Source organism: Otolemur garnettii, unplaced genomic scaffold (assembly GCF_000181295.1).
Source record: "Otolemur garnettii isolate 467f Iridium unplaced genomic scaffold, OtoGar3 scaffold00096, whole genome shotgun sequence".
Taxonomy (NCBI): Eukaryota; Metazoa; Chordata; class Mammalia; order Primates; family Galagidae; genus Otolemur; species Otolemur garnettii.
This window is the reverse complement of record NW_003852491.1, coordinates 6,333,402-6,343,515: the sequence shown is the minus strand read 5'-3', so window position 1 is coordinate 6,343,515 and position 10,114 is coordinate 6,333,402. Positions and strand designations below refer to the sequence as shown.

Sequence of the window (10,114 nt, the reverse complement as noted above, 5' to 3'; positions counted from 1 at the left end):
TTTTTTTTTAAACAGAGTCGCATTCTGTCACCTTGGGTAGAGTACATAGGTATCATCACACCTTTTAGCAACCTCTAATTCCTGGGCTCAAGCAATCCTCATGCCTTAGTGTTCCAAGTAGCTGGGACTACTGGCACCCACCACAATACTCAGCTAAGTTTTTTATTTTTATTTTTTTTTGCAGGTTTGGCTGGGGCTGGGTTTGAATCCACCTCCTCCGGCATATGGGGCCAGTGCCCTACTCCTTTGAGCCACAGGAGCCGCCCCTATTTTTATTTTTTTGTAGAGACAGGGTCTTGCTCTCGCTCAGGCTAGTCTTGAAGTCCTGAACCCAAGCTATCTGCCTGTCTTGGCCTCCCACTCCAGATCTTTGGATGATTTTAAGAGATCTGGTCTCCCCCTCTCTATCCTCTCTCACAGGTGATCCGTCAGCTAATGAAGAAAGAATTCACCCTGGAGTTCTCCCGAGATAGAAAGTCCATGTCTGTCTACTGTTCCCCAGCAAAATCTTCTCGGGCTGCTGTGGGCAACAAGATGTTTATCAAGGTCAGAAACAGGAATGTGCCTCAGCCCCCACCCCTTCTTCCTAATCTGGGACCCTTCTCCTACCCTGCCCTGCCTCCTCTCCCTCACCCTGGAAGGCAGGCAGAAGGTTTTTTTTTTTTTTGAGACAGAGCCTCAAGCTGTCCCTCTGGGTAGAGTGCCGTGGCATTACAGCTCACAACAACCTCCAAATCCTGGGCTCAAGCGAGTCTCCTGCCTCCGCCTCCCAAGTAGCTGGGACCACAGGCGCCCACGCCCGGCTATTTTTTGGTTGCAGCCGTCATTGTTGTTTGGCGGGTCTGGGCTGGATTCTAGCCCGCCACCTTAGGTGTATGTGGCTGGCGCCATAGCCGGTTGAGCTATAGGCGCCCGAGCTAGGCAGAAGGTTTTGAATGCTGTCCTATTCTCCCAGGGTGCCCCTGAGGGGGTTATTGACCGCTGCAACTACGTTCGAGTTGGGACTACCCGGGTGCCACTGACAGGGCCAGTGAAGGAGAAGATCATGGCAGTGATCAAGGAGTGGGGTACTGGCCGGGACACTCTGCGCTGCCTGGCCCTGGCCACCCGCGACACCCCCCCAAAGCGAGAGGAGATGATCCTGGATGACTCTGCTAGGTTCATGGAATACGAGGTGAGCAGATGGGGCCAACCATTGTCCTGAAGCTGGCAAAGCACTGGGTTTCCATCATCTGCCTCACACCCTTCACCACCCTTGTTATTTCCTATCTTGTCAGTCAAATTGATGGATTCATAGCACAAGCCATACAATCCACAGGACATTAGAGTTTGAAAGGACTTTGTGAGTCATCTAGTCCATGGTCCATGGTACTACTTTAAGTGTTATCTGTGAGCCAACCTTGGTAGCTTGTGCCTGTAGTTCTAGCTACCCAGGATGTTGAGGCAGGAGGATTGCTTAAGCCCAGGCATTCAAGGTTATAGTGAGCTATGACTTAGCCACTACATTCCAACCTGGGCAACAGAGCAAGACTCAAATCTCTTAAAAAAAAAAAAAATTGTGATCTGTGGACCAGTCTTTGATGGGTAAGGCACTTGGATGAGAACAGGAATCAACATTCAGCACACTGCAGGGCCCAACAGACATGTTTTTTACAGTGAGACTCCTTACTTGTGGTGGACTGGCCCTCTGAACAACACCAAGGTCCACTTCCTTCATTTTATAGAAGGAAGATAGGGGCCTGGCAGGTAATAGGGATTTGCTGAAAGTTGCAGGCCAAATGGTGGCACTGAAAGCAGAAACCACTACTCTGACTTCCAGCTCAAAATGCCTTTCTGTGAAAGATACTATCTGATCTGGACCTGTGGCAGACCTGGCATTGCCAGGACCTGCAAGTACACAGATGAACGACAAACATCTGCTTTTGAGCTTCCAAGATCCCACTGAGTTCTGACACTAGGCCCTGAGGCTTCGCCCAGGACTCAGGCTCTCTCCCACTCCCAATTTTTCATCTCATCCCACCCCACTCATTTTCCAAGTCTCTCCTTGACCTATTGCTATCTGCTCTATCTTCCCAGATGGACCTGACATTTGTTGGTGTGGTAGGCATGTTGGACCCACCACGAAAGGAGGTCACTGGCTCTATCCAGCTCTGCCGGGATGCTGGGATCCGAGTGATCATGATCACTGGGGACAACAAAGGCACAGCCATTGCCATCTGCCGGAGAATTGGCATCTTTGGGGAGAATGAGGAAGTAGCAGACCGTGCCTACACAGGCCGAGAGTTTGACGACCTGCCCCTGGCTGAGCAGCGGGAAGCCTGCCGACGCGCCTGCTGCTTTGCCCGTGTGGAGCCTGCACACAAGTCAAAGATCGTGGAGTATCTGCAGTCCTTCGATGAGATCACAGCTATGGTGAGACGCCCAAGAGGCTATGGGCTTCTTAGTGGGAGTATGGGGTCCAGGGCAGGGAGGGCCTCAGTGGAGATGCATGAGGAGAGGATTCAGGCCCAGAGGAGGGGTCTCATGGAGGGGTGTGCAAAAGGCACCCTGAGCAACATCCCCCAATACTCAGACAGGCGATGGGGTCAATGATGCCCCAGCCCTGAAGAAGGCCGAGATTGGCATTGCCATGGGATCTGGCACTGCTGTGGCCAAGACTGCCTCTGAAATGGTGCTGGCTGATGACAACTTCTCCACCATTGTGGCTGCTGTGGAGGAGGGCCGTGCAATCTACAACAACATGAAGCAGTTCATCCGCTACCTCATCTCCTCCAACGTGGGTGAGGTGGTCTGGTGAGCAACCAGGGCAGGCATCCTGGAGGAGCAGGGGCTGGGTGGAGGGTAGCCACAGGTCTGGGAGGCAAGCAGATGTGTAACCGCCTCCTTTTGGCAGCATCTTCCTGACAGCCGCCTTAGGGCTGCCTGAGGCCCTGATCCCTGTGCAGTTGCTGTGGGTGAACTTGGTGACTGATGGGCTCCCAGCCACAGCCCTGGGCTTCAACCCACCAGACCTAGACATCATGGACCGGCCCCCCAGGAGCCCTAAGGAGCCCCTCATCAGTGGCTGGCTCTTCTTCCGCTACATGGCAATTGGGGGTGAGCAAGATGGGACCCCACAACCCTTCCTAGCCCTCAAGACTGACCCCTTCTCTGGGACATCAGATCCCTGAGTGCAGCTATCTTATAGGTTTCCACTCCTCCACCAGCTATCTGTCCATGGCCACATGAAGCTCCCAGCCCCCAGCCCTGATCCCTGACTCCCTTCTCTCTGCCACAGGCTATGTGGGTGCAGCCACAGTGGGAGCAGCTGCCTGGTGGTTCCTGTATGCAGAGGACGGGCCTCATGTTAACTACAGCCAGCTGGTAGGAGAACAGAGGCAGCAACTGGGAGGGTGGCATGGAGACATCTCTGGGCTCTCAAACTCCCATCCATTCCCCTACAGACTCACTTCATGCAGTGCACAGAAGAGAGCCCTGACTTTGAGGGTGTGGACTGTGAGATCTTTGAGGCCCCTGAGCCCATGACCATGGCCTTGTCTGTGCTGGTGACCATCGAGATGTGCAACGCACTCAACAGGTGGGCCTTCCCATCACTCCTGTTGCCTGCCCCCAAGGCCTCTGTCCTTACTCCTCCAAGCCCCTCACTATCTTTGCCCTGTATCTCCCATCGCTGCCTGCAGCCTGTCTGAGAACCAGTCCCTGCTGCGTATGCCACCCTGGGTGAACATCTGGCTTCTGGGCTCTATCTGCCTCTCCATGTCCCTCCACTTCCTCATTCTCTACGTTGACCCCTTGCCGGTGAGCCTGCCCCCTTCCCATGCCCCAGCCCAGGGAGCCCCAATAGGGACTGTGACCACTACTGCTAGAAGTGTGGACAGGTAGCAAGGGGGGCCCCAGCCTGGACAGTACCATCCTGACTCCCTGTCCACCCACTTCTGGGAGGGCATCTGTCCTTCCTTATACTTCTGCCCCACCCTCAGATGATCTTCAAGCTCCGGGCCCTGGATCTCACCCAGTGGCTCATGGTCCTCAAGATCTCACTTCCTGTCATTGGGCTTGATGAAGTCCTCAAGTTCGTTGCCCGGAACTACCTGGAAGGTAGGAAGTGCCCCTTCCCACACCCGTGGGCCCCACCCCCTACAGCCCCTACTTTCTGCGCTGCGATGGGCGCTGCCCCCCCTTCCTTTCCAGGTGGGTAAGTTCTCCTAGGCCTTGGCAGGATCAGCGTTCACCAGGGAGTAGCCCCCAGCCCTCTCCTACTCCCTCTGTGCCCATGGGGCCACCTCCTCGGCCCCTTCCTGCCCCCCATCCTTGACAATAGTGTCTCTTGTCCTCTCTGGCCATAGGATAACTGTTCCCCCTCCTCCATCTCTTTGAACCGTGTCACAGGTATCACCCCCTTTCTTGCCCTAGCCCCAGCTGCTGTGCCCCAGCTGCTGTGCCCCCGCCGCCTGCCCCCAGCCCTCTCTGCATTCAAGGTCACTTGCGCTTGTGGCTCCAACTGGAGCCACTGCCGCTGCTGCCACTGCCGCGCCTCCAACTGGGTGTGCCACACCCACTCCCAGATCCCCCGCCCAGAGGTGCCCTGGGTACCACTGTCTGCTGTGCTGCGCTGCGATGACGCGACGCGCTGGCTGGGCTGTCTCTGTTGCTGGGGCTGCAGGGGTAGGGAGGGGGGAATGGTGTCTGGGGACAGGTGAGTTAAGGTGGAATGGGGCTGGGTGATTCTTCACATGGCCAGGTGAGTGTGCCAAGAACTCAGCTGGCGGACATCTCTCTCCACCCACCCACACTTGCTTCATCCCTTCCCTTTCTCCTTCCAGATCCAGAAGATGAAAGAAGGAAGTAACCATCCTTTTGTCCCATCTTCCCCACCCTGATAGTGATGCATCTTCAGCCAGAGCTGTGGCACAGATCCCTCCCCTCCCCTGAAGTGTTTCTGTTTATAAACACAATGTCCCCCTACCTTTCCCCTCCTCACTTAGCATCCAACCCTCCCTTTCAACCTTGTAAATCCCCCCTTCCTGACCCCGAGGGGCTTGCAGGGACAAGGCGACCGACTGAGCTGAGCTGCTTATTTATTGAAAATAAATGACAGAAAAGTCTGGCTTTGCCTCTGTGCTTGTCTTGAGGCCTGGTTTGAGCCCCTGTGGACAAGCGTCTTAGTGTCATGCAGACTAGAGAGCAGCTACCTATCCCAGGGCCTGGGGGTAGGGGCACTTCACAGATGGGACAGGAACTCCCAGCCTTCACAAGCCCTACTGTGCTGGGGTAAGGGACATTATGAACTGGCTGGGATGGCCACATATCAGCCAGAAAGCCACAGGGGTGGGCCTGACCCTTTGCTTCTGGGAGGGGTTTAGGACCCTCATCCAGATGTCATCCCTGAGAGCAAAAAGCCCAGCCACCACTTGAGAAGAGGCTCCAGAGAGGCAGGGCAGTGGCAGCCCTGTCACCTCAACCCCTGGCTAGGAGAGGGTGAAGACTCCATCCAAGACTCCCAAATCCCAGACCTCATGGTGCAAGAGTAGAGAAAGGTGTCTTCCCCAGGATGAGGGGGTCTTTGCCCTGGACTCTCAGGTGTCCCTGATGTCCCTGACATCCCTTGGGGGTGCCTCATCCAGAATGCTGCGCACCTGCTCCAGAGTCTCTGCCTGGCGGATCCGTTCTAGGCGCACCTGTGGGTAGGGTGCGGGACACAGCCTCAACTCCACCTGCCAGGCTTCTATGGTGGCCACACCACCGCCTTAACCCACAGTGAAAGAAGGGTCAGTGAAGGAAAGGGTCCTGTGACAGCAACCTGAGCAGACCCATGAGTGGCTGGCCACCATGTGGTTGATACCATGAACGCGCTGCAGGCCTATGTGGGAGGCTGTGCACTAAGGGCTTCACACAACTGGCCAACATGTACACAAGAGAGCTTCAGCTTTTTATGGAGTAGTAGCTTGGAGAGGACCATGTTAGCCTCTGAAGGAGGAAGGGATGCCCCCAACTGGGAGAATGCAAGACCCAGGATTGGCCACTTATAATCAGCCAGCCTGGTGGGGCAGGGACATGTCATACCTGCAGGGCCTGGGACAGTCGTACGAAATCCCTCTGCACCTGTTCACTGGTCTCCAACTCAGCTTGTAGCCGCAGCACCTTGGCCCTCTGCTCTGAAAGGAGGTCTGGGAGCTGGGCCTAGGGGAACAGGACACTGAATCAGGCTGGCTAAACCTTAGGTCAGATTTGGCGGGGGGGGGGGGGTACGGCTAAAGCAACAGGAGGTCCAGACACAGCTGCCCCTTCTTTTTTTTTGCAGTTTTTTTGGCCAGGGCTGGGTTTGAACCAGCCACCTCCAGTATATGGGGCCAGCGCCCTACTTCTTGAGCCACGCCCCTTCTACATCACCCCGTCTCTGACCTCCTCTGTTTGGTGGGAGCCTGGAAGCTTCCCCAGAACTTCCTGACCCTTGGGTGAAGGAAGACACAGAGGGTAGGAGGAGCTGGTGAGGGTCCACCCTGAGTGTAGCCTCACCTTGCTCTGTTCCTGCTGCATCCGCTCCATCTCTGTCCTCAGGCTGCACAAGGAGGCTGGGAAGTCAGACGAGGGCAAGACAGGGCAAAATGTCAGGCCCACACCCCCTCTTCTTCCCAACCTGACCCAGCCCCTGGGTGGGCACCAGTCCTGACTCACCCTCCAGCACCTCTGTGTGGGAAAAAAAGAAGGAAAGGTCATGGCCAGGGCTCACATGGACTCCTCTCCCCTCCCGTGGCCCACACTGGGCCTGGGTCGTCCCCATAGGGAGGCTGAGTGCCCTGTGAATTGGGAAGATCTCCTCTGCCCTCACCTGTCTCCTCACGCTGCACCCTCAGCTGCCCATCCAGGCTGGCCCTGGCTGCCTTCTCCTCCTCTAGCACCTCCCGCAGTGTCACAATCTCAATCCGCAGACGCTCAGCCGCGTGCTCCTGGGCCTGTTGCCGGGCTCGCGCCTCCTGCCGAGTTCGGCGCACCAGCTGCTGTAGCTCCTGGAAGACACTTGAGTCACCCGCTAGGCTGAGCATGGGGCAGGAGAGCAGGATGGTGTGCCCCTCTGGCCAGATGGAGATTGCAGGAAGGAAGGGAAAGGAAGGAAACGGCTAAAATGGGAAAGAGCACACATGCCCACAGTAGGAAAGAGGGATGAACACTCCACAGTACAGCAGTGGAAGAGCACCAGCCACAGCCACAGTGCCAGTGGGTGAAGCTTGGAAAAGGTGCCAAGTCAACGTTCCAGAAGATTCCCTAAGGCAAGATACCCTTTTATAAAGTCTCAACAACTAAAGTGAAGTAGCACTCCATTGTTTATGTAGGAACCCTGCACCAAAAAATAAGAAAGCCAACACAGCCAAAAAATGTGGGCAGTGCCAGCTGTAGTTGTCAGGGTATGGGATATTCTAGGTGATTGTCATACCATAATTTCTTTTTCTTTTTTCCTCTTTTTTTTGAGACAGTGTCTCACTATGTCACCCTCCATAAAGTGCCACGGTGTCATAGCTCATAGCAACATCAAACTCTTTAGCTTAAATAATTCTCTTGCCTCAGCCTCCCAAGTAGCTGGGACTACAAGTACCCACCACAACACCTGGATATTTTTGTTGGTGGTGTAATTGTTACTGTTGTTTTAGCAGGCCCGGGCCAGGTTCGAACCCACCAGCCCTGATGTATGTGGCTGACGCCCTAACCATTAGCTATGGGCACTGAGCCTCCCTTTTTTTTTTTTTTTTTTTTTTTGAGACAGAGCCTCAAGTTGTCCCCTTGGGTAGAGTGCCGTGGCACAACAGTTCACAGCAACCTCCAACTCCTGGGTTCGAGCGAGTCTCCTGCCTCAGCCTCCCAAGTAGCTGGGACCACAGGTGCCCGCCACAATGCCCGGATATTTTTTTGGTTGCCCCCGTCATTGTTGTTTGGTGGGCCTGGGCTGGATTTGAACCTGCCACCTTAGGTGTATGTAGCTGGCGCCTTAGCCACTTGAGCCACAGGCGCCGAGCCAAGCCTCCCGTTTTTTGATCAGAGTCTTGCTCTGTCTTCCTGGGTAGAGTGCTGTGGCATCATCATAGCTCACAGCAACCTCAAACTCCTGGGCTCAAGCAATCCTCCTGCCTCAGCTTCCCCAGTAGATGGGACTATAGACACCACCACACTGGCTAATTTTTTTCTATTTTTAATAGAGACAGAGTCTCTTACTCAGGCTTGTCTCAGGCTTCTTAGTTCAAGCAATCCACTCTTTGGCCTCCTTGAGTGCTAGGATTATAGGTGTAAGCCACTGTACCTGGCCTATAATTTCTATTACATTAGCTTTCTTTCTTTATTTTTTAAATTTTTTTGGCGAGGGCCAGGTTTGAACCCACCACCTCTGGTATCCATGATGGGGCCAGTGCCCTATTCCTTGAGTCACAGGCGCTGCTCTTTTTTTTTTTTTTTTTTTTGAGACAGTCTCAAGCTGTAGCCCTGGGCAGAGTGCCGTAGCATCACAGCTCACAGCAACCTCAAACTCAGGCTCAAGCAATTCTTTCGCTTCAGCATCCCAATTACCTAGGACTACAGGCACCTGCCACAATGCCTGGCTATTTTTTCTTGCAGTTGTCATTATTGTTTTAGCTGGTCAGGCCATGTTCAAACCCACCAGCCTCAGTGTATGTGGCCGGCATCCTACCCCTGAGCTATAGGAGCCACCCACATTAACTTATTAATAAACCCCATTATACTGGTAAGTCAACAGATGCCATGCATAGTTCAATGACAACAGCTTGCTGTGAAACAAAGATAATAATGGATTCAACACTGTGGATTTTTTCCTTTATTTGAGATAGTCTCACTCTGTGCCCTGGGTAGAGTGCTGTAGTGACCTGTGTCACAGCAACCTCAAACTCTTGGGGCCTAGTGATCCCTTTGCCTCAGCCTCCCTGAGTAGCTGAGACTACAGGTGCCTGCCACAATGCCTGGCTAGCTTTTCTATTTTTTTTTTGAGACAGAGCCTCAAGCTGAGCCCCTGCGTAGATAGAGTGCCATGGCTTCACTGCTCACAGCAACCTCCAAGTCCTGGACTCAAGCGAGTCTCCTGCCTCCACCTCCCAAGTAGCCGGGACCAGAGGCGCCCCGCCACAACGCCCGGCTGTTTTTTTGGTTGCAGCCATTATTGTTGTTTGGCAGGTTCGGGCTGGATTCGAACCTGCCACCTTAGGTGTATGTGGCTGGCGCCTTAGCTGCTTGAGCCACAGGCGCCGAGCCAGCTTTTCTATTTTTAGTAGAGATAGGGTCTTGCTCTTGCCCAGGCTGGTCATAAACTTTAACATAGTAAATTTTCTGTCACTTAAAAAAAAATAGCAAAAAAACCCAGATTACTGCTTCTTTTGGGTCAAGCACTTTATTCTCTTCATGCCAATGCTGGGAAACATGTAAGTTCCCATTTTTCTGATGAGGAAACTGCCTTCAAGAAGTCAAATGTGTAGGCCAAGCTAATACCCAGTAGCCTAGATCTGCTCCCAGTACTAGGGTCCCAGCCAATGCCTGTTTGGCCAAGGAGAAGGGGCCTCAGGGGGCCCTAGACTCTCAGAATCCACACCCCACTTACCGGCACCACAGTGGGCAATGACTCCTCCTCACCCTCGTCCTGCTCCAGGCCCTGTGGAGCTGAGGATGGTGGCTGCTCTGCCCGGAGCCCTTGGTTTTCCTCATTCAGCCGCTTTACCTCATGGCGCAGGCACTTGTGGGAGGTGACCAGCTCTGCCTAGGGACAAACAGTACAATGCAGTGAAGGTGACCAAGAGGCCAAGCCCCGAACCCAATTTCCAGGATAACTGCCAGAAAGCCATACCCCATAGCACCTGAGCAAGAAAGGAGCATCCTTCATTGAGCACCTCAACTGCCACACTCCTCAGATACCCTGGTTAACTCAGAGGTCACATACTGGCAGCCAGAGCCCAGGCTGGCTATTTTATTTGGTCCATATTATTTTTAAACCTTAAAGTAGTTGCCAACTTTAAAAGATAGCAGAGGCTCGGCGCCTATAGCTCAACCAGCTAAGGCGCCAGCCACGTACACCTAAGGTGGCGGGTTCGAATCCCCAGCCTGGACCCGCCAAAACAACAATGAC

At 54.0% G+C, this 10,114-nt stretch overlaps 2 protein-coding genes across 3 annotated transcripts in view; one reads left to right on the top strand and one right to left on the bottom strand.

Annotated features, from left to right (window-relative positions):
* Nucleotides 1–5,105, top strand: part of ATP2A1 (ATPase sarcoplasmic/endoplasmic reticulum Ca2+ transporting 1) — a 21,253-nt gene extending 16,148 nt beyond the window's left edge. Inside the window, exons 13-22 of one of the 2 annotated variants that reach the window (XM_003795758.3) lie at nt 421–546; nt 956–1,174; nt 2,077–2,412; nt 2,573–2,793; nt 2,894–3,096; nt 3,278–3,363; nt 3,444–3,577; nt 3,681–3,798; nt 3,981–4,098; nt 4,824–5,105. In XM_003795758.3, coding sequence (XP_003795806.1) covers nt 421–546; nt 956–1,174; nt 2,077–2,412; nt 2,573–2,793; nt 2,894–3,096; nt 3,278–3,363; nt 3,444–3,577; nt 3,681–3,798; nt 3,981–4,098; nt 4,824–4,849 — 1,587 coding nt within the window. In that variant the 3' untranslated portion in view covers nt 4,850–5,105. Of the gene's footprint in view, nt 1–420; nt 547–955; nt 1,175–2,076; nt 2,413–2,572; nt 2,794–2,893; nt 3,097–3,277; nt 3,364–3,443; nt 3,578–3,680; nt 3,799–3,980; nt 4,244–4,823 lie in introns of those variants that run through there. The other variant, XM_012808912.1, reaches the window with a different exon arrangement.
* RABEP2 (rabaptin, RAB GTPase binding effector protein 2) overlaps nt 5,062–10,114 on the bottom strand; it is a 15,820-nt gene continuing 10,767 nt past the window's right edge. Inside the window, exons 6-11 of the mRNA XM_003795855.3 lie at nt 9,593–9,748; nt 6,830–7,007; nt 6,676–6,687; nt 6,517–6,572; nt 6,064–6,180; nt 5,062–5,678 (exon numbers count right to left, since the gene is read on the bottom strand). Of these exons, the coding sequence (XP_003795903.1) occupies nt 5,577–5,678; nt 6,064–6,180; nt 6,517–6,572; nt 6,676–6,687; nt 6,830–7,007; nt 9,593–9,748 (621 nt within the window). The 3' untranslated portion in view covers nt 5,062–5,576. The remainder of the gene's footprint in view (nt 5,679–6,063; nt 6,181–6,516; nt 6,573–6,675; nt 6,688–6,829; nt 7,008–9,592; nt 9,749–10,114) is intronic.